At 48.1% G+C, this 23,463-nt stretch overlaps 2 protein-coding genes across 2 annotated transcripts in view; one reads left to right on the top strand and one right to left on the bottom strand.

Annotated features, from left to right (window-relative positions):
- The window catches only part of LOC140315905 (tripartite motif-containing protein 16-like), a 190,593-nt gene that overhangs the window by 75,888 nt on the left and 91,242 nt on the right, over positions 1 to 23,463 (bottom strand). The gene's annotated exons all lie outside the window — the stretch shown is intronic.
- thbs3a (thrombospondin 3a) overlaps positions 3,424 to 23,463 on the top strand; it is a 37,925-nt gene continuing 17,885 nt past the window's right edge. Inside the window, exons 1-11 of the mRNA XM_072393507.1 lie at positions 3,424 to 3,762; positions 8,998 to 9,204; positions 12,416 to 12,669; positions 12,918 to 13,020; positions 13,110 to 13,136; positions 13,226 to 13,308; positions 16,171 to 16,222; positions 16,303 to 16,451; positions 16,529 to 16,666; positions 22,824 to 22,898; positions 23,143 to 23,295. Of these exons, the coding sequence (XP_072249608.1) occupies positions 3,681 to 3,762; positions 8,998 to 9,204; positions 12,416 to 12,669; positions 12,918 to 13,020; positions 13,110 to 13,136; positions 13,226 to 13,308; positions 16,171 to 16,222; positions 16,303 to 16,451; positions 16,529 to 16,666; positions 22,824 to 22,898; positions 23,143 to 23,295 (1,323 nt within the window). The 5' untranslated portion in view covers positions 3,424 to 3,680. The remainder of the gene's footprint in view (positions 3,763 to 8,997; positions 9,205 to 12,415; positions 12,670 to 12,917; positions 13,021 to 13,109; positions 13,137 to 13,225; positions 13,309 to 16,170; positions 16,223 to 16,302; positions 16,452 to 16,528; positions 16,667 to 22,823; positions 22,899 to 23,142; positions 23,296 to 23,463) is intronic.

Here is a 23,463-nt window from a genome sequence, read left to right on the forward strand (position 1 = left end):
AGAAACAAACAGACCCAAATAGTGCGAGGGCTCGCCTCAGATCCTGGTTTCTTTGTTCCACTGATTTCATCCTGAAAACGGCTGCCAGGTCACATTTTTACGCACATCTGACGTCACGAAGGGGGCGGAGCTTCTGGCAGGCGTTTAAAATTCACGGGTCTGTGGTCTGGGGCTGGATCAGGAACCTTCTGTCCTGCAGAGGTAGAAAATCCTCCTGTTCAGCCTCCAGGTAGAAAATCCTCCTGAAAATCCTCCTGTTCAGCCTTTAGGTAGAAAATCCTCCTGAAAATCCTCCTGTTCAGCCTTTAGGTAGAAAATCCTCCTGAAAATCCTCCTGTTCAGCCTCCAGGTAGAAAATCCTCCTGAAAATCCTCCTGTTCAGCCTTTAGGTAGAAAATCCTCCTGAAAATCCTCCTGAAAATCCTCCTGTTCAGCCTTTAGGTAGAAAATCCTCCTGAAAATCCTCCTGTTCAGCCTTTAGGTAGAAAATCCTCCTGAAAATCCTCCTGTTCAGCCTTTAGCAGAAAATCCTCCTGTTCAGCCTTTAGCAGAAAATCCTCCTGTTCAGCCTTTAGGTAGAAAATCCTCCTGTTCAGCCTCCAGGTAGAAAATCCTCCTGTTCAGCCTTTAGGCAGAAAATCCTCCTGAAAATCCTCCTGTTCAGCCTCCAGGTAGAAAATCCTCCTGTTCAGCCTCCAGGTAGAAAATCCTCCTGAAAATCCTCCTGTTCAGCCTCCAGATCCTTTTGGAAGCTGTTGGACCGACGGTTTTAATGCGATTTCTTCATCTTTGGAGGTTGTTTTCGGAGGTTTTATGAGCATCATGTGACCCTGACCTCAGTAAAGACCTCAGATGCTGAACAGTGGTTCCAGTTTTTAGTTTTAAGTGAAAACATCGGCTCTCGGTTCTTTCTGGATCCTCACTTTGTGAAACAGATGAAACTATCGGATGATAAATGATCAATAACACGTTTAATTCTGTGCTTTCAGTTCATTATTTATGAGACAGAACACAGAGGCAGCGGGTGGGGAAAGTAAGTGAACCCTTATTTATTCCACAGGAGCTCAGTCAGTCATCCAAAGTCCTCGTGGCGCCCCGATCCCGGAGCTCGCTGCTCTTCTTTCCAACCACTAAACGTCCCGGTGTCGTCTTCCTGTCTGATTCTGGGTTAATTTCCATGGCAAAAGAGGGACTTTATTTATGCAAATGTCCTCGTACCGAACTGAAAGACTAAATATCTGCTGATTGTTCTGAGGTCATGAGAAAAATATCCTTTCAATAAGAACAGAACCTGTAAACTGAGGTGTTTATCGGCAGTAAAGCTGCTCCACTGCTGGTGCCGATTAGTCCTTTTAAATGGGTGGATTACATGATTAATTAGTTTTATTAGAAGTTATCGTTACATAAAGCTTAAAAGGAATGACTAATCTTACTAAAAATGTACTTTTAATAAGTCATTTAAGGCCTCCTCAATCCTGCAAGCTGAGCATCCTGCAGGGAGAATAAAATGTCTTTAAACGGCTAAAACTTAAACATTTTCTTGCATTATTTCTCCCAAACATGCATGAAGCAGCCTGACAGTCTGAGCTCAGGGCCACACAGTCCCAGGAGCCCACAGCTGGGCTCAGAGTTCAGGCAGATGTGTCCCCTGAATGTCTGTTTATTTTAAACGAATGGACCACACAAAGACAGCTGAGAGGCTCTGAGAGGCTCCTGACCTCTGACCTGGAAGCTCCACATTTAGCAGTGATTTTACAGCTCAAAGGTCAGAACCTTTGACTCTAGAATGCTTTGGTATCCAGAGGAGTTCATGGTGGACTCAATGACTGCAAGGTGCCCAGGTCCTGTGGCTGCAGAACCAGCCCAGATCATCAGCCCTCCACCACCGTGCTTGACAGCTGGTATGAGGTGTTTGTGCTGATATGCTGTGTTTGGTTTCCTCCAAACGTGCTGCTGTGCATTAGGACCAAACATCTCCACTTTGCTCTGGTCTGTCCAAAGGACATTGTTCCAGAAGTCTTGAGCTTTGTTCAGATGCAGCTTTGCAAACCTAAGCTGTGCTGCCATGTTCTTTTTAGAGAGAAGAGGCTTTCTCCTGCAGCCCTTCCAAACAAGCCATCCTTGTTCAGTCTTTTTCTAACTGTGCTGCCATGACCTTTGACCTTTAACATGCTAACTGAGGCCTGTAGAGTCTGAGATGTAGCTCTGGGCTTTTTCACCTTGGGGTGACCTTTAACCTTTAGCATGCTAACTGAGGCCTGTAGAGTCTGAGATGTAGCTCTGGGCTTTTTCACCTTGGGGTGACCTTTAACCTTTAGCATGCTAACTGGGGCCTGGAGAGTCTGAGATGTAGCTCTGGGCTTCTTCACCTTGGGGTGACCTTTAACCTTTAGCATGCTAACTGAGGCCTGTAGAGTCTGAGATGTAGCTCTGGGCTTTTTCACCTTGGGGTGACCTTTAACCTTTAACATGCTAACTGAGGCCTGTAGAGTCTGAGATGTAGCTCTGGGCTTTTTCACCTTGGGGTGACCTTTAACCTTTAACATGCTAACTGAGGCCTGTAGAGTCTGAGATGTAGCTCTGGGCTTCTTCACCTTGGGGTGAACTTGCTGGGACGTCCACTCCTGGGAAGATTGACAGCTGTCCTGAATGTTTTCCACTTGTGAATAATCTTTCTCTCTGTAGAACGATGGACTCCAGATAGTCTGGAAATGGCCTTATAACCCTTCCCAGACTGATGGGCAGCAGCAGCTGCTTCTCTGAGATCATTGCTGGTGTCTTTCCTCCTTGGCATCGTGTTAAACTGACAGAACTTCTGCTTTTATGGAGCTGCTCACACTGACTGAGGATCAGTTAATCAGAGCATTGATCAGCAGCTCCTGGCTGCTTCTTACCTGTGGAATAAATAAGGGTTCACTTAGTTCTGCTTCTGGGTTCTGTCTCATAAATAATGACGCAGTGAGATCTGTGCTCATGTTGTGTTTAATGACTTTAACAGCTGGTAAAAAGCAGATTTATTTCATTCAGAGAACTGAAAGCACAGAATTAAACGCGTTTTCTTTGGTTTGCACGTGACTGTAACGTGTTATTGATCATTTATCCTCCGGCTGCAGCTTGCAGTTTTATCTTTTTAAACTAAAAACTAAAAGCTGGAACAGACACGGCGACTTTTCCACATCTATTCTCCTGTTTTGTCCCTTTTTTCCTGAACTTCCGGTCTCGGCGCTTTCATTAAACAGACATTTACTCCAGAATTTACATTTAAACTCGTTTGATCTGTTCTTGTCTCCGTGAACCTGCGCCTTCTCATGTCGGCCGCGCGCAGAGAGGCAAGTTGAGCGCGCGCCAGCTGCAGTTTCCAGCTGCAGTTTCCAGCTGCGCGCGTGAACCTGACCGTCACTTTCTCCTCCGGCGGCCCGGACTCTCGGTTCTCTCTCCGCGGCTCTTCGGCTCCGCTCCCCGCCCAGCGCAGCTGTTTACCGGCGTGGACCCGGACTCCTCTCCGGGATACCTGCTCCTTCCTCCGGACTAAGAACTTCACTTCGGTTCCGCTCGGTTCTGCACAGTTTTTCCATCCAAAGTCACTTCCATAGAGTTCGGTTCTCTCACCCGGACCGCGGCGGCTCTTTAACGCTGATACCTGGTTTTGGTGGTTCGGGTTGCGGTTCTCCTGGTCCAGTATGGGTTGGAGTGTCCCGGTTCTGCTGTCGGTCCTCTGTGCCCACCTCACGGCAGGAGTCCCGGACGGAGCGGACGTTCAAGGTAACGGAACCGACCCAAACCGGTGTTAAACTACATGTAAGGTACTTTAAACTGGCTGCAGGCTGGGTTATGAAAGCTGAAGCTCTGACGTCATTTCTAACCAGTAAACCATCAATAATTCTGTATTGATCACTTATCAAGGTGAATCTGGACCGAACCCGTGTCAGAACCGATGAGAAACATTCACACTTTCACTAACTTTTCCCTCATTTCGAACACAAACGGTCTGATATTGGTCTGAAATGTGAAATATTGATCTTAAAACGATTGATTTTATTTGATTGGAGGCTTTTTTTCTTGCTTCCGGTTCCGTTTGACTCGGATTATTTTAATGTGTGATTAACGCTCAGGTTAGCAGTAATAAATGTCTGAGTCATGCATCATATTTAGGAGCTGAGAGCAACTTTCAATGCGACAGAAGCACAATCTGTTGGATAAACGGCGACATTTTATGGAAACTTTCCTCATGAAATAAAACCCCTATCCTGTCTGAAACGGCGTGAGGTTCAGATGAAGGCGACAAACAACCTCAGAATCAGAAAAAACCCAAAGGAAACCTTTGGAAAATGGAAACAAAAGCAACATTTTACTGACTTTTATCTCAAAGCAGCCAGAAAGAAACTGAGATCATTTCTTCTTTAGTCTCATCAACTTTGATTTAATTCGTTGCATTTTAGACCTAAAGAGGTTTTTAATTTAGGACAAACATGTGATGCCAAAGCTTTGGTTTGAGGAGCCAAGATGTTCAGAGGAGCTCCAGTTTGTGTTTAAATCAAAGTTCCTGAGAGAAAGACTGGAAGGGATCTGCATATTTCTGCCTCTACAGAGCAGAATATCATTAAAGCATTCAGGGAATCTGGAGGAGTTTCAGTGTAAAGGACGAGGGAGCAAGCCTAAGCTGGACCCCGTGACCTCTGACCCCTCAGACGCTGCATCAAGAACCGTCATTCATCAGCAGCTGATAGAAGCACCTGGACAAGGGATTACTGTGGAAACCTTTGTCCAGCACCACAATACAGAGTTCCATTCACAAGCTTTACTGTGCAGGAAAGAAGCCTGATGTTAACCTCGTCCACTTCTCTGGGCTCGGAGGCGTCTGGGATGGACCGTCACACGGTGGAAACGTGCGCTGTGGTCAGACCCATCAGTATTCCACATCTTTGTTGGAAGAAATGGAGCAAAGAGCAAAAGCAGCATCCAGCCTGCTGTCAGCAACCAGTCCCTGCAGCCAGGCTCTGTGATGGTATGGGGTTGGATCAGGGGGCAAAGCTCATTTCCACTTCTGTGACGGCAGCATTAATGCAGAAAAGCTCACTGAGATTTTACAGCAACATATGCTGCCTTCAAGGCCACATCTTTTCCTGGGACGTCCCAGCATTGTTCAAGCAGACCATGGAAAACCACATTCTGCCACATTCCAAAGGCCTGGCTGAGGAAGAAGAGGTACGGGTGCTGGACTGGCTGCCTGCAGTCCTGACCTGTCCCCAGCAGAGAAACAACCACCCCCCCGCCCTGCTGCACACCTTAAGACCTGTTTAAGGAGGAATGGGACAAAATAACAGCTGGAACTCTGCATCACCTGGTTTCCTCAGAGTCAGAACGGCTTTAAGTGTTGGCAGAAGGAAACAAAGTGGGAAAAGGTTCACTGACTTTATGGGATGTTGCAGGTCTGAGGTGTAAAAATGATGTTTGTTATCAGATTAAATGAAGCTGAACAGGAAATCTGTTGAGTTCAGACTGTCTGACAGGAAGTAAAAGTAAGAGAAAACATCAAAATAACTGTTTTTTGCAGAAAACTATCCCAAGTTTTTCCAATTTGTGGCTGTAAAAGTTATTTTAAGCCTTTTAGGAATGTTATAACATGTAAAACTGATCAGTTTAGTCTGTTTATGGGGTTTACAGAATGAGTAAAGGCTGAAAATCAACACATACAACCACCCCCCCGCACTGCTGCACACCTTAAGACCTGTTTAAGGAGGAATGGGACAAAATAACAGCTGGAACTCTGCATCACCTGGTTTCCTCAGAGTCAGAACGGCTTTAAGTGTTGGCAGAAGGAAACAAAGTGGGAAAAGGTTCACTGACTTTATCCGATTTTAAGTCAAAATAATTTAACTATCGGTCGCGTTTAACTGTGGAAAAACACTTTGACTCCTGGTTTAAGCAGCTTCCTCTGAAGTAAGAATCACTTTTTGTTGTGTAATAATCAGTTTTCTGCTAAAATCTTTCTTTTTTGAGATATTTGAAGCTTTCAAACATGTCCTGAAGGTCGTTGTCTGTTCAGCACCGAGCTGCAGGATGAAACTAATCGTTTTTAAAGTCCACACACGAAGGAATGACTCATTTCAGACCATCCTGGGGGCCTCACAGGGCTGAGAAAGACACCGTTTTCCATCAAATTAACATATTTTTGCTCTTCTGTAACAAATGGTCTCGTCGGTTCTTTTCTCTTTAGTGTCCAACCAGAGAAAAGAACCGATGGAAATGTGTTTCTAAGCATATTTTCACTTCAGAAGAAGCGTTTCGGAGCTAAACTGAGCGGCAGAGGGAGGCTTCCTCGCTTCTTACTGCAGAAACTAAACTGTCTTAATTGTTTTAAAGCTCCTGTCAGAATGATTCATTCATGGAATTAATGGAAAACTGTGTTTCTGGGTTCAGAGTCGAGCTGAAGCAGCTCTGAAAACTGTCTTTAAACACCCCCCCCCCTCCTGCTTCAGCTGAATCATCCCTGAGTGGAGGCTGGTAATCAAGGCCAGGTTGTGTAAACTGTCCTCAGGAACTCGAGGCCGCGATCCCTGTCCGTCATTCCGGGCTTATGTTTCCGAAAATGTTCCGGAAAATTATTTCCCCATCAAGTCTGCAGCTGTTGGGTTTGTTCCAGATGTTCTGCAGCTTTTTCCAGGAGGTGAAACCACTGGAGGGGTCTCCCGTATCGGTTAAAGAGTGAGGAGCAGGATTGTGGAACAGTTCAGAGAAGCTCCAGTTTCAGCTAAAATCTACTTTATGAGTTTATCTTGCATTTCCTCAGAGGTCTTCCTGTTATTTCCTTATTTTTATCGTGTTTCTTCTCCAGCTGCAGACACAACACTCGAATAAAGGCTTTTAAATTCCTCTTTATTTACATGTTCTGTGTAAAAAAAATCTGAATATTAACAGAAAATTAAATAAAATGAGTCGATTTCGGCTGAATTTCATGACAATGAGAAGTTTAAAGTGATTCCAACCGATCCTCCTGGGAAATGAGGATCTAAACGTTGGATTCACTCTTCTTCTTCTTCACTCTTCTTCTTCTTCTTCTCCTCCTTCTTCTTCTTCTCCTGAACACTTTCCTCCCGCCTGCTGAAACCAGACAAAGAGGGAAAATAACAGAAAACCACGTGGAAACGTCTTCAAAAGCCAACGTTCACCAGAAGTCGTGGAATCCAAGGCGCCGCCGTGCAGTGATGTCATCAGTGATGTCATCAGTGATGTCACCACATTAAATTTCCTACTTTGAGTCCCACTCAGAGTTTTACCCCTCGACCGAGCAGGTAGAGCCACAGCAGACATTCAGAAGAATCCAAGTCCAAACTGAGCCCGGCGGCAGCAACAGAACCGTCACCGCTGACCTCAGAGGAGAAATTTCCCATGAGCCTTTGCTCTCATCAGCAGGAATCAGTCCGTGGTCAGAGCCGGCTGCCCTGATGCTGGTGGTGATGCTGCAGGACACAGTGTGTGCAGCGTCTGTTCAGAACATCTGTAAGACGGGTCCGTTTGGTTCTGTTCAGGTCGTGGTTTCAGACCTTTGATTGGAAACTGAAGTCAGACAGATGTGGTTCAGAGAGACTCCTCGGCTCAAAACGTCACATTTTGGGGGCGATAAAGAACAAAAACAGCAGGTTACATGTGATTCACCTTCAGCAAAGCAGATGCTCTGTTTCTGACAGATGTTTTCAGACACAGAACACAGAAGTCAGAGGTTCAATTTACTCATTATTCACTGAAACATGTTGAAACATGAACATAAACCCAGAATCTGAGGCAGAAACAGAGTTTTTTCTCAGTTCTCAGCAGCTTTAAAGTGAATCTCTGGTCTGAGCTCCTTTATTCTCCAACACAGCCTGAACCCTCTGAGACAAGCTTTCTGTCATTTCTTTAAGGAGTCTTCGGGAATAGTTCTCCAGGCTTCTTGAAGGACATCCCAAAGCTCTTCTTTGGATGTGGGCTGCCTTTTGTTCCGTTCTCTGTCAGATGATCCCACACTGCTTCAATAATGTTGAGGTCCGGGCTCTGGGGAGGATTCATCCCTCCATAAGACCTGTTGCCACTGATTTTCAGTCCACTTCTTGTGTCATTTGGCACAGCTCAGCCTTTTCTCCCTGTTTCCCTTCCTTAAGAACGGCTTCTTGACAGCCACCCTTCCATGGAGCCCATTTCTGATGAGGCTTGGGCCAACAGTAGATGGATCAGCTGAAGGTCCAGATGCATCTCTCAGGTCCTGTCAGGTCACAGCTGGATTTTTTCCTCTTTCTTAAGGACATCACTTTCAGATCCTGTTCATCTGCTGGAGATAGTTTTTTAGGCCTGACACTTCTTCTTCTGTCCTCCACTTGTCCAGTTTCCTCAAATGTTTTAAGGACACACTGCACACCATGCTGAGATATGCCAAGTTTTCAGCTAATAGCTCTTTGGGAATCACCTTGTTGCTGCAGAAATCCTATTTTCTGTCTGTCAAACTGTGTTTTCTTTGCTGTTTTTCATAGATGCAGCTAAAGAAATGGGAACAAATGATGTGTCTTTGTGACAAAGTGCCTAAAGATCCAGTTTAAAATGGCTTCTTTGCTAAGTTGTCTGTTCTGTGTCGACACAACACTGGTTCGTCCCTTGAGTTAGGAGCCTTTTTTCTGCCTGAATGGGTCAAAGGTCAGAGTTAAGTGGCTGAACAAAGAAAAAACACATTCCTCTGAAAATGCTCAGGTGCTCTGGAGTATTTTTACCTTCTCAGAGGACAGAGACGTCGGTGCAGGACAGGAAGTGACAGATTATCAGCTGAAGTCGTGTTTTTACTGCATAAATATTCAGTTTATTCTCACATCACAAACCTGGAAGCTGCTTTTTCACCTTCACCGGTTTTCATTTGATCAGATTTGGTTTAAAGTTAGATTTAAATTGTATTTAATAAAGAAAAATATTTTAAAAAGTGAAACTCGTTTGCAGAAGTTGACATAAACGTGTTTTTTGCCTCTTTTCCCTCAGTGATTGATGTGCTGAGTCTTCAGGACCCGAAGCAGAGCGTCGCCGCCGTGGAGAAGCTGTCGGGCGGTCTGAGCACGCTCAGTGACATCTACGTGGTGTCCACCTTCCGGCTGCCGGTGAAGCTGGGGGGAGTCCTGCTGGGTCTCTACAGCAAGCAGGACAACAGGAAGTACCTGGAGGTCGCCGTCATGGGGAAGATCAACAAAGGTCGGTTTCCCTGATCCAGATGTTAGTCGCAGCCTTTTTGTTTGGGCTCTCCACGGATCCTAAATCTGTGGGGAGAGGTAATCGGGATGAAAGATGGCGTGCAGGTTCTGGGACGGCTGACAAAGACAACGTCTGTTTTGTTTCATGTGTCAGAAAAACCGAGGATTCAGGGGTGATTTTTACCGATGTTCCTCTGTCACCGAGTCCAGGAATGTTGCACAGAAACTCTGAGAACTTTGGGTCTTTGTAAATGCTCAGAGAGGATGTCGCTGACCCGGTGTGTCCGGTCCGCTCCGATAAGCTGGTTCTGGTGCTGCTCCTCCTGATAATAACAGACTGTGTGTTCAGCCGGCAGCTGCCCCGACAACACGATCCCTGTAATCTGACCCCAGTTTCATAAAAAACTGCTGTTTGTGTTTGACTCGGTGTGACCTTTGACCTCAGGATGGGTGAATGAGTTCAGCCTTGGTTTGTCCTCCTCCTCGACCCGCCTCAGCTGCTTCATACGGTTTAAAGGGGGGGTGGTTTCAGCTCTCACTCGTCTCTTTTCAGGGAAGTTTCCCGTGTGTTGGACAGATGTGAGCTGACAGATGTGAGCTGACAGATGTGAGCTGACAGATGTTCTGATCTCACACGACAGAAGAAAAGACGTCTTCAGGTGTTTCGTTTCGTCCAAATTTCAAAGACGTTCACCTCAATCGAATCAGAGGCATCAAAGAGAAAATTAATCATCACTTTCTGTTCAATTCAGCTTTATTTAAAAAGCACCAAATCACGACAAACGTAACCTCAGGGAGAACAGATTACAGTCCAATTCATTAATTTCATTAGGTTCAGTTTTAGTCCAGTTCATTCAGAGCCAGTTAAAGAAAGTAGCCAACAGGTTGAACTGAAACTTCTCTCTGATCCTGAGCTGCACGAGGCGACTGTGGAGGGAAAAAACTCCCTTTTAACAGGAAGAAACCTCCATCAGAACCAGAACCAGGAAGGGTCCATCTGCCTGGACCAGCTGGGGCTGAGAGGACAGGAAAGAGGGGACAACAAGCAGCGTAACACCAGGCCAGAGACACCTGCTGAGAGAGAGAAACACAAGTTAATGACAGCAATGATGTCATCTGTACATGGAGGGAGGAGAGGTGCATCATGGGAGCTCCCCCAGCAGGCTGGGCCTATAGCAGCAGAACTATGGGATGTTTCAGGCTCACCTGAGCCATCCCTAACTATAAGCTTTATCAGAAAGGAAAGTTTCAGCCTGATCTTAAAGGTAGAGAGGGTGTCTGCTTCCTGAAGCCAAACTGGCAGCTGGTTCCACAGAGAGGGGCCTGATAACTGAAGGCTCTGCCTCCCATTCTGCTTTTAGGGGCCTGATAACTGAAGGCTCTGCCTCCCATTCTGCTTTTAGGGGCCTGATAACTGAAGGCTCTGCCTCCCATTCTGCTTTTAGGGGCCTGATAACTGAAGGCTCTGCCTCCCATTCTGCTTTTAGGGGCCTGATAACTGAAGGCTCTGCCTCCCATTCTGCTTTTAGGGGCCTGATAACTGAAGGCTCTGCCTCCCATTCTGCTTTTAGGGGCCTGATAACTGAAGGCTATGCCTCCCATTCTGCTTTTAGGGGCCTGATAACTGAAGGCTCTGCCTCCCATTCTGCTTTTAGGGGCCTGATAACTGAAGGCTCTGCCTCCCATTCTGCTTTTAGGGGCCTGATAACTGAAGGCTCTGCCTCCCATTCTGCTTTTAGGGGCCTGATAACTGAAGGCCCTGCCTCCCATTCTGCTTTTAGGGGCCTGATAACTGAAGGCTCTGCCTCCCATTCTGCTTTTAGGGGCCTGATAACTGAAGGCTCTGCCTCCCATTCTGTTTTTAGGGCCCTGATAACTGAAGGCTCTGCCTCCCATTCTGCTTTTAGGGGCCTGATAACTGAAGGCTCTGCCTCCCATTCTGCTTTTAGGGGCCTGATAACTGAAGGCTCTGCCTCCCATTCTGCTTTTAGGGGCCTGATAACTGAAGGCTCTGCCTCCCATTCTGCTTTTAGGGGCCTGATAACTGAAGGCTCTGCCTCCCATTCTGCTTTTAGGGGCCTGATAACTGAAGGCTCTGCCTCCCATTCTGCTTTTAGGGGCCTGATAACTGAAGGCTCTGCCTCCCATTCTGCTTTTAAGGTCCTGATAACTGAAGGCTCTGCCTCCCGTTCTGCTTTTAGGGGCCTGATAACTGAAGGCTCTGCCTCCCATTCTGCTTTTAGGGGCCTGATAACTGAAGGCTCTGCCTCCCATTCTGCTTTTAGGGGCCTGATAACTGAAGGCTCTGCCTCCCATTCTGCTTTTAGGGGCCTGATAACTGAAGGCTCTGCCTCCCATTCTGCTTTTAGGGGCCTGATAACTGAAGGCTCTGCCTCCCATTCTGCTTTTAGGGGCCTGATAACTGAAGGCTCTGCCTCCCATTCTGCTTTTAGGGGCCTGATAACTGAAGGCTCTGCCTCCCATTCTGCTTTTAGGGGCCTGATAACTGAAGGCTCTGCCTCCCATTCTGCTTTTAGAAACTCTGGGAACCACAAGGAAACCTGCAGCCTGAGAGCAAAGTGCTCTGTTGGGGAAATATCCAACTGTGAGATCTTTAAGATGTGATGGAGCTCGGTCATTAAGAGCTTTATATGTGAGGAGAAGAATCTTAAATTCTATTCTGAATCTAACAGGGAGCCAATGAAGAGAAGCTAAAACTGGAGAAACATGATCTCTGCTGTTGGATCTCAGCAGAACTCTGGCTGCAGGGTTTTGGATCAGCTGGAGGCTTTTCAGAGAAACTTTCTTACTTTTTGGCTCAAATGCATTTCAGCTGATTCTCACCACCTCACAGAACAGTTGGTCTCATGCAGGCTGAGAAACAGAAGAAGGATTCCTCTGAAGGTGGACTCCTGAGAGACGGATCAGAGGAACACGGGAACAGGATTTATGCTGCTTTCATTTACTCTCTGCTGTTCTATTGGTCGGCCTTCCTTCTTCCAGCTGCTGCCAGCAGTCCGATCCCTACAGCCTGTTTATTCCTTTCAACTTTTTCCATTTTCTCATCCAGAGAGCACACAAAGCTGTCGCCTGTTCCCAGCTTCTCGGCTCCAGAAGTCCCGCCGAAGAACTTAAAGCTGCAGCTCTTCATTTTCAGTGATTTGATGGCTGTTTTGTGACTTTTTCACATGAATCTCCTTCCTCCTCTTCAGTCCTGGTCCGTTATGTCAAAGCTGACGGGAAGATCCACACCGTGAACCTGCAGAACGCCAACCTGGCCGACGGGCGGACGCACTCCATCATCCTGAGGCTCGGCGGCCTTCAGCGCAGCAACATGCACGTGGAGCTGTACGCCGACTGCCGATTGGCCGACTCCAGCCAGGGCCTGCCGTCGCTGGTTCCTCTGCCACGAGAGGCGGAGATGGTGGAGATCCGACACGGCCAGAAGTCGTACGCTCGACTCCAGGTTAAACAGAAAGCTGAAAATCCCAAATAAGACGTGAAGATGCTTCTTTTATCTTATTTTCTAAGGAAAATAGATTAATCTCTGTGTACTGTGGCTGGATTAAAATCCTCCTCCAACAGATAATGAACGGAAATTTATGTTTTCTTCGTCAGATTTGACTCAGAATCGGATAATTTGAGCCCTAAATGATTAGAAAACGTTCATAATCCAGGTGTTAATGAGGGTTGGTGTCTGTCCTGTTGTCCCAGGGCTCAGTGGAGTCCCTCCGTCTGGCTCTAGGGGGCAGCGTCGCTAAAGCTGGAGCTCTGACTGACTGTCCGTTCCAAGGAGACTCATCAGCCTACAACTCAGGTGAGCTCACCTTGATCTCATTAAGCATCTTCTCAGAATCTGATCAATCAACGCTGAAGATAAACAACGTGGCGTCTTTCCTTTTTCAGTGAGCGGGGAGGTCAACTCCATCCTGGGTGAGACTGTTCAGCTCTGCTGATCAATAATCAAAGTTCACCTGTATTCTGATCACTGACCGTGAGTTTGTTTGATTCTCCCTGTTCAGGTGATCATACTAAAGCTCTGATTGGTCAGCTAATCATCTTCAACCAGATCCTGGGAGAGCTGCGGCAAGACATCCGAGAGCAGGTGAGTAAGAGAGGCGGGACACGAAAAGACAGGTGAGACTGAGACCAGGTGAGACAAAGACCAGGTGAGACAGAGACCAGGTGAGACAAAGACCAGGTGAGACAGAGACCAGGTGAGACTGAGACCAGGTGAGACAGAGACCAGGTGAGACAGAGACCAGGTGAGACAGAGACCAGGTGAGACTGAGACCAGGTGAGACAGAGACCAGGTGAGACAGAGACCAGGTGAGACAAAGACCAGGTGAGACAGAGACCAGGTGAGACTGAGACCAGGTGAGACAGAGACCAGGTGAGACAGAGACCAGGTGAGACAAAGACCAGGTGAGACTGAGACCAGGTGAGACTGAGACCAGGTGAGACAGAGACCAGGTGAGACTGAGACCAGGTGAGACAAAGACCAGGTGAGACTGAGACCAGGTGAGACTGAGACCAGGTGAGACAGAGACCAGGTGAGACTGAGACCAGGTGAGACAGAATGACTCAGACCAGGTGAGACCAGGTGAGACTGAGACCAGGTGAGACAGAATGACTGAGACCAGGTGAGACAGAGACCAGGTGAGACAGAGACCAGGTGAGACAGAATGACTCAGACCAGGTGAGACAGAGACCAGGTGAGACAGAGACCAGGTGAGACAGAGACCAGGTGAGACAGAATGACTGAGACCAGGTGAGACAGAGACCAGGTGAGACAGAATGACTGAGACCAGGTGAGACAGAGACCAGGTGAGACCAGGTGAGACTGAGACCAGGTGAGACAGAATGACTCAGACCAGGTGAGACAGAGACCAGGTGAGACAGAATGACTGAGACCAGGTGAGACAGAGACCAGGTGAGACCAGGTGAGACTGAGACCAGGTGAGACAGAATGATTCAGACCAGGTGAGACAGAATGACTCAGACCAGGTGAGACTGAGACCAGGTGAGACAGAATGACTCAGACCAGGTGAGACAGAATGACTCAGACCAGGTGAGACAGAATGACTCAGACCAGGTGAGACAGAGACCAGGTGAGACAGAGACCAGGTGAGACAGAATGACTGAGACCAGGTGAGACAGAGACCAGGTGAAACAGAATGACTGAGACCAGGTGAGACTGAGACCAGGTGAGACAGAATGACTGAGACCAGGTGAGACTGAGACCAGGTGAGACTGAGACCAGGTGAGACAGAATGACTGAGACCAGGCGAGACTGAGACCAGGCGAGACTGAGACCAGGTGAGGCTGAGACCAGGTGAGACAGAGACCAGGTGAAACAGAATGACTCAGACCAGGTGAGACTGAGACCAGGTGAGACAGAATGACTGAGACCAGGTGAGACAGAATGACGGAGGCCAGGTGAGACTGAATGACTGAGACCAGGTGAGACAGAGACCAGGTGAGACAGAGACAAGGTGAGACTGAGACCAGGTGAGACAGAATGACTGAGACCAGGTGAGACAGAATGACTGAGACCAGGTGAGACTGAGACCAGGTGAGACTGAGACCAGGTGAGACTGAGACCAGGTGAGACTGAATGGCAGAGACCAGGTGAGACTGAATGACTGAGACCAGGTGAGACAGAGACCAGGTGAGACAGAGACCAGGTGAGACAGAGACCAGGTGAGACTGAGACCAGGTGAGACAGAGACCAGGTGAGACTGAGACCAGGTGAGACAGAATGACTGAGACCAGGTGAGACCAGGTGAGACTGAGACCAGGTGAGACAGAATGACTGAGACCAGGTGAGACAGAGACCAGGTGAGACAGAGACCAGGTGAGACAGAATGACTCAGACCAGGTGAGACAGAGACCAGGTGAGACAGAGACCAGGTGAGACAGAGACCAGGTGAGACAGAATGACTGAGACCAGGTGAGACAGAGACCAGGTGAGACAGAATGACTGAGACCAGGTGAGACAGAGACCAGGTGAGACCAGGTGAGACTGAGACCAGGTGAGACAGAATGACTCAGACCAGGTGAGACAGAGACCAGGTGAGACAGAATGACTGAGACCAGGTGAGACAGAGACCAGGTGAGACCAGGTGAGACTGAGACCAGGTGAGACAGAATGATTCAGACCAGGTGAGACAGAATGACTCAGACCAGGTGAGACTGAGACCAGGTGAGACAGAATGACTCAGACCAGGTGAGACAGAATGACTCAGACCAGGTGAGACAGAATGACTCAGACCAGGTGAGACAGAGACCAGGTGAGACAGAGACCAGGTGAGACAGAATGACTGAGACCAGGTGAGACAGAGACCAGGTGAAACAGAATGACTGAGACCAGGTGAGACTGAGACCAGGTGAGACAGAATGACTGAGACCAGGTGAGACTGAGACCAGGTGAGACTGAGACCAGGTGAGACAGAATGACTGAGACCAGGCGAGACTGAGACCAGGCGAGACTGAGACCAGGTGAGGCTGAGACCAGGTGAGACAGAGACCAGGTGAAACAGAATGACTCAGACCAGGTGAGACTGAGACCAGGTGAGACAGAATGACTGAGACCAGGTGAGACAGAATGACGGAGGCCAGGTGAGACTGAATGACTGAGACCAGGTGAGACAGAGACCAGGTGAGACAGAGACAAGGTGAGACTGAGACCAGGTGAGACAGAATGACTGAGACCAGGTGAGACAGAATGACTGAGACCAGGTGAGACTGAGACCAGGTGAGACTGAGACCAGGTGAGACTGAGACCAGGTGAGACTGAATGGCAGAGACCAGGTGAGACTGAATGACTGAGACCAGGTGAGACAGAGACCAGGTGAGACAGAGACCAGGTGAGACAGAGACCAGGTGAGACTGAGACCAGGTGAGACAGGAGGCAGAGGGAGCGGTGAAGTGATCGTAGCGTTTACCGCTGTGTGGTCGTCCTCAGGTGAAGGAGATGTCTCTGATCAGGAACACCATCCTGGAGTGTCAGGTTTGTGGTGAGTCAGCAGCTCCGTGGTCGTCTCACAGTAACTCTGTTTGTCCTCTAAGGACCTGATTGAAGCCGGTCTGTCCGCAGGTTTCCACGAGCCTCGTTCCCGCTGCTCCCCAAACCCCTGCTACAGAGGAGTGCCCTGCGTGGAGAGCCTGCAGTTCCCCGGGTACACCTGTGGACCCTGCCCACCTGGAACCGCTGGCAACGGGACGCACTGCAGGGACGTCGACGAGGTGACAACACAACGCCACCGACCACATGACCGACCGTGTGTCACGTAGTTTTGTAACACGCCGCTCCTCTTCCTCAGTGTGAGCTGCAGCCCTGTTTCTCACCTGCAGCCTGTGTGAACACGGTGGGGGGGTTCAGCTGTCAGCCGTGTCCTCCAGGCCTGTGGGGGGCGCCGCTGGCTGGAACCGGACTGGACTACGCTAAGACCTACAAACAGGTCAGAAATACACAAAAACATTCTGTTTTCTTTGTTTCTCAATGATTTGGGGCGAAAACTTTAAGAAAAATCCACCTCTATGCTGATGACACTATTATCTATGGCCGTAACACAGGAAGAGCTTCTGAATGTGTTTTACCTGCTAAATGAGCGTAAAAGAGCTTCTGAATGTGTTTTACCTGCTAAATGAGCGTAAAAGAGCTTCTGAATGTGTTTTACCTGCTAAATGAGCGTAAAAGAGCTTCTGAATGTGTTTTACCTGCTAAATGAGCGTAAAAGTGCTTCTGAATGTGTTTTACCTGCTAAATGAGCGTAAAAGAGCTTCTGAATGTGTTTTACCTGCTAAATGAGCGTAAAAGAGCTTCTGAATGTGTTTTACCTGCTAAATGAGCGTAAAAGTGCTTCTGAATGTGTTTTACCTGCTAAATGAGCGTAAAAGAGCTTCTGAATGTGTTTTACCTGCTAAATGAGCGTAAAAGTGCTTCTGAATGTGTTTTACCTGCTAAATGAGCGTAAAAGAGCTTCTGAATGTGTTTTACCTGCTAAATGAGCGTAAAAGTGCTTCTGAATGATCAGAAACTCTCAGAAACAGAGCGTGAAATAACAGGACACCTTAACCAGCAGCCTCTGATGTTACATATTCAACATGTCTGATAAAATGAGCTGTTTTTATTCTGGTTGGACTTTGATGTGACTCAGATTTAGTTCACATTAACAGCTTCGAGGCTGAAGCTGCTCTGATGGGCACATTAAGGACAATATGATGGTGTGCTTGTGCGAGTTGGATAGTTCTGGTGATATTTCAACAGAAATTAGCCACTTTTTGTCCAACACGATAAACACAAGTTGATTTTTGGATAAAATACGGGACAGAAATGAAAAATTGTCTCTACTGCCCAGCCCAAGTCTCAGCTTCCTTCTGTTCTCTGCTAGCTTCCTTCTGTTCTCTGCTAGCTTCCCTCTGTTCTCTGCTAGCTTCCTTCTGTTCTCTGCTAGCTTCCCACTGTTCTCTGCTAGCTTCCCTCTGTTCTCTGCTAGCTTCCTTCTGTTCTCTGCTAGCTTCCCTCTGTTCTCTGCTAGCTTCCCTCTGTTCTCTGCTAGCTTCCTTCTGTTCTCTGCTAGCTTCCCTCTGTTCTCTGCTAGCTTCCTTCTGTTATCTGCTAGCTTCCCTCTGTTCTCTGCTAGCTTCCCTCTGTTCTCTGCTAGCTTCCCTCTGTTCTCTGCTAGACTGACTCAGAAAATTAGTTCACATTAACAGCTTCGAGGCTGAAGCTGCTCTGATGGGCACATTAAGGTTAATATGATGGTGTGCTTGTGCTAGCTTGGCGGTTCTGGTGACATTTCAACGTCTCCGTCGCTGGACAGAGACCATGCGAGACAGAATCTAATCAATAAACGTGTAACGCTGAAGATAAACAACGTGGCGTCTTTGTCAGGAACCTCGAGGACTTAGGACACAGATGCAGGGTCTTTGGATTCCAAAAGGGTTTTATTTTATAAACACAGGGCACTGCAGGGCGAAATAAAAGGCTCTCCTTGGTAACTGCGGCGGAGAAGGAGCGCAGCTATGAAAGTTACAAACATAAAACTCCACACAGGGAGAAAAACAGAAATGCTATGAACAAGTAATTAAACAAAGACACGCTCTCAAAACGAGGCGGAATAAAACAAAAGACGCACTCTTTACTAAAGAGGCACTATGGAACTTTGACTTTAACTTAAAGACTCACCTTTAACGGTGGCACGAGTTATTTTCAATAAATCAAAACACAAAACACTCGGCTAATCGGAGGCGGCTATGAAGGTTACAACAAAATTAGCTCTTTGAAAACGGAGGAAAAACAAGACTGTGAAACTTACTGTTAGACAATAAATAAACTATGGCTTTGGAACAACTTACAAACAAAATATCACTGCAGGAGAAACGCTCGCTGCAGGCTCGTGGTTTCTATGGAACATGGAATGGCTCGTTCTGAGGCTCATGGATACTGGCCAAGAGACAAGGGAGACGCAGACTATTTGAACACATGAGGGACCAAAGGGGAACAGATGGAAACACTTTGGGAATCAGGGAAGACAATGAGACGTATGATACGGGAGGAAGGGCAAGATACCTGAAACGAGAGGACAAGATCAGTGAGTTTTCAAAATAAAACAGGAAATGACAAGACATGGAACAGAACGTAAATCTTGACACAAACTGTCGCTCTGCTCTAATAAAATCCTGATTTTATAACCACAGCCTCATCTGACAGAATCACCGTTAAAGTAGCTTAAAGACGGCGCCTGAGCAGTGACTTCAGCTGGATTAGATGGACCAGGACCCCCCACAGAGGAGGTTAGCAGGATGTCTGGAAGGTTTTCAGTCAGTAACTGGCGGAGTTGAGCTGTTGCTGCAGCTCGACTCAGCGGTGGATGTAACTGCCTGGTTTCACTTTAATTACCTCACAATCTGCTCTGTAATTGGGCCAAACAGAAGTGTTAAATATCACCATAGGCGCATTCCCACTGTAGGAACCGTTTGCAGTTCCTAGAACCTTTTCAGGAATGGGGCCGTTTTTTCGTGCATTCGGACATTCAGGAACTAGGGACCACGGCCCTCAGGAACTAGGGACCACGGCCCTCAGAAACTAGGGACCACGGCCCTCAGGAACCAGGGACCACGGCCCTGAGGAACTAGGGACCACGGCCCTCAGAAACTAGGGACCACGCCCCTCAGGGACCACGGCCCTCAGGAACTAGGGACCACGGCCCTCAGAAACTAGGGACCACGGCCCTCAGGAACCAGGGACCACGGCCCTGAGGAACTAGGGACCACGGCCCTCAGGAACTAGGGACCACGGCCCTCAGAAACTAGGGACCACGCCCCTCAGGGACCACGGCCCCCAGGAACCAGGGACCATGGCCCTCAGAAACTAGGGACCACGGCCCTCAGAAACTAGGGACCACGGCCCTCAGGGACCACGGCCCCCAGGAACCAGGGACCATGGCCCTCAGAAACTAGGGACCACGGCCCTCAGGGACCACGGCCCTCAGGGACCACGGCCCTCAGGAACTAGAGACTATTTGAACACATGAGGGACCAAAGGGGAACAGGTGGAAACACTTTGGGAATCAGGGAAGACAATGAGACGCTTGACACGGGAGGAAGGGCAAGATACCTGAAACAAGAGGAGAAGATCAGTGAGTTTTCAAAATAAAACAGGAAATGACGAGACAAGACATGAAACAGAACGTAAATCGTGACTTTCCTTTTTCAGTGAGTCAGATCTGAAGAAGAATACGTTCCGTTCATTATCTGTCGGAGGAGGATTTTAATCCAGCCACAGTACACAGAGATGCATCTATTTAAAATAAGATAAAAGAAACATCTTCTGTGATAACCATCATTATTTAACCTGGAGTCGGATCTCCACCATCTCCGCCTCTCTTGGCAGAGGAAGCAGCTCATCACAGCCTCAGACACCTCTGCACATTGCATGGATGTTTCCTCTGTCCTCAAATGTTGGAACATCCTTATTTATAAATGTACAAATGGACTCGCATCCATCTAAAAGGTTCTGGAACTCACTTACTCCCGTTATCGGGCCTCAATGTTCGCGCTGAACTTGGAAAGAAAGCATTTAAGTTCTCCTGAATCTTAAGAACTGGTCTTATTGAATGAATTCAAACGAGTTTTAAATCTATTCGAAGCAGATTCGTCGGGTTGTAAACGTTGTTATGAACCAATTCTGTCTCATTTAGCCTTTTATGACTGTGGTGTTGCCTTTTATGAGGATTTGGAGTCTTGAAAATGTGTTATTTTACCTTAAGATGTTTTATATAGTTCCCTTTTTGTGTCTACGAGTTTATTTCATTTTGTCTTCGTGTTTTGTTGTGTTCATTACTGCCGACCCGAGTTGCTGCTTATCTTGGCCAGGACTCTTGGAAAAGAGATTTTAAACCTCAACGGTTTTATTCCCTGGTTAAATAAAGGTTAATTGGTAAATAAAGCTCAAACTTGGCATATTTTTGCAACCTGCCGCTGAGCTTAGATGCACTTTCTCGGCTCAGATGGACTACTGTGCATGAATTGCATGTAGAATAAGACGCTCCCTGTCTCCATGTACCATCAGCTGCTGCCTACCTCTCAGCAGCCACTTTTCTTCTTCCATCAGGAACCTTTCAGCTAACTTTCCTCTCAGTTTTCACTTTGGATGCTCGTGTCAAATCTCTGCTTCTCTTGTTTTTATCTCTTCAGAAATATTTCCCGGTTCAGTCCCATTGAGTCCCGCTCTGAGCTGGAAACTCTTCTTCCTGCATTTATTCCATCAGCTCTGGATTATTGGGATTAAAACTCTTTGGAAGGTCTGCAGGTTGCTCAGAACGCTGCTGCGAGGCTTCTAGCTGAGTCCTCTGAGTCCTCTGAGTCCCACCATCAACCCCAGAGTCCACCTTAAGATCCTGGTTTGGACCTTTGGAGCTCTGCAGGAACACATCAGAGCAGCAGGTCCCCGAGGTCATGTGATCAGGGCCCGAGGTCATGTGATCAGGTGCCGAGGTCATGTGATCAGGTGCCTGAGGTCGTGTGATCGGGTCCCTGAGGTCATGTGATCGGGTCCCTGAGGTCGTGTGATCGGGTGCCTGAGGTCGTGTGATCAGGTGCCCGAGGTCGTGTGACGAGGGCCCGAGGTCATGTGATCAGGTGCCCGAGGTCATGTGATCGGGTGCCTGAGGTCATGTGATCAGGTGCCCGAGGTCATGTGATCAGGTGCCCGAGGTCATGTGATCAGGTGCCTGAGGTCATGTGATCAGGTGCCCGAGGTCATGTGATCAGGTGCCCGAGGTCATGTGATCGGGTGCCTGAGGTCATGTGATCAGGTGCCCGAGGTCATGTGATCGGGTGCCTGAGGTCATGTGATCAGGTGCCTGAGGTCATGTGATCGGGTCCCTGAGGTCGTGTGACGAGGGCCCGAGGTCATGTGATCAGGTGCCCGAGGTCATGTGATCAGGTGCCTGAGGTCATGTGATCAGGTCCCTGAGGTCGTGTGATCGGGTCCCTGAGGTCATGTGATCGGGTCCCTGAGGTCGTGTGATCGGGTGCCTGAGGTCGTGTGATCGGGTCCCTGAGGTCATGTGATCGGGTCCCTGAGGTCGTGTGATCGGGTGCCTGAGGTCGTGTGATCAGGTGCCCGAGGTCGTGTGATCAGGTGCCCGAGGTCATGTGATCAGGTGCCCGAGGTCATGTGATCAGGTGCCCGAGGTCATGTGATCGGGTGCCTGAGGTCATGTGATCAGGTGCCTGAGGTCATGTGATCGGGTCCCTGAGGTCGTGTGACGAGGGCCCGAGGTCATGTGATCAGGTGCCCGAGGTCATGTGATCAGGTGCCTGAGGTCATGTGATCAGGTCCCTGAGGTCGTGTGATCGGGTGCCCGAGGTCATGTGATCGGGTGCCTGAGGTCATGTGATCAGGTGCCCGAGGTCATGTGATCAGGTGCCCGAGGTCATGTGATCAGGTGCCCGAGGTCATGTGATCGGGTGCCTGAGGTCATGTGATCAGGTGCCTGAGGTCATGTGATCGGGTCCCTGAGGTCGTGTGACGAGGGCCCGAGGTCATGTGATCAGGTGCCCGAGGTCATGTGATCAGGTGCCTGAGGTCATGTGATCAGGTCCCTGAGGTCGTGTGATCGGGTCCCTGAGGTCATGTGATCGGGTCCCTGAGGTCATGTGATCAGGTCCCTGAGGTCGTGTGATCAGGTCCCTGAGGTCATGTGATCAGGTCCCTGAGGTCATGTGATCAGGGCCAGAGGTCATGTGATCAAATCTGTGGACTAAAAACTCAGTTTTTTAAACTTGCTTTGGGTTAACTTTTGTTTTCATGTTACTTTTAACTCTAATTTTTAATTTTCTTTGTCTAAATCGACTTTGTTCCAGAGGACAAACCACACAACGGTCCATTTTTCTCAGAGTTTGATCTCTGTGACGTTGATCTTATTCCCTGCAGCAGGGTTTGCTGGTGATGTTTGGACATATTCTCAGCCCTCTTTCAGCTGCACAGTCTCTCAGAAACGAGGCCCCCGGGACCCCAGAGCTGCTTCACCTAAAAGTGAAACCCGATCTGTCTGCTGTGAAGCTCTCTCTTGGATCTTTGACATCTTTTCTGTGCGTGTTTTGCAGGAGTGCATGGACATCGATGAGTGCGTGGATCTCCCTGATGCCTGCGTATCAAATTCTGTCTGCATCAACACTGTGGTGAGTTCTCCTCTGAAAAGCTCTAAAGCTCAGCTCTGTTGGCCTGAAACTGAGTTTTAAAAGTTCAAGGACATGTTTCCATCTGTAGTTGTGTTTGCATGAAGCCATATTGTGTTCTGACCCATTTTTAGGAGCTGATTAACATCTGTAATCAGCCAAGAGTCGGACTGTCCCGGTGTAAGAGCTCCCTCTGGTGGACACCATGCTGTAACACAGCTGATATCATGTCATCCGTCTCTCTCAGGGTTCATACAAATGTGGAAGCTGTAAACCAGGTTTCTTTGGCAACCAGACAGCAGGCTGCTTCCCGAGGAAGTCGTGCGCTGCTTTGACCTTTAACCCCTGTGACTCCAACGGCCACTGCACCATGGAGAGGAACGGCGAGGTTGCCTGCAGGGTAACTCACACATGAACTGACTCTGTTAGAAATATGTGAGTTTATGCCCCAGAAAAGCTCTGAAATAGATGTAAAACCTCTCAGGATCAGCAAAGAAATACAGAAATACAGAAATACCAAGACACAAAAACATAAAATGTGCTTCCAAAGCATTTTTCTACTTGATGA

This window comes from Leuresthes tenuis, unplaced genomic scaffold (assembly GCF_036924035.1).
Source record: "Leuresthes tenuis unplaced genomic scaffold, fLeuTen1.0.hap1 SCAF_10, whole genome shotgun sequence".
Lineage (NCBI taxonomy): Eukaryota > Metazoa > Chordata > Actinopteri > Atheriniformes > Atherinopsidae > Leuresthes > Leuresthes tenuis.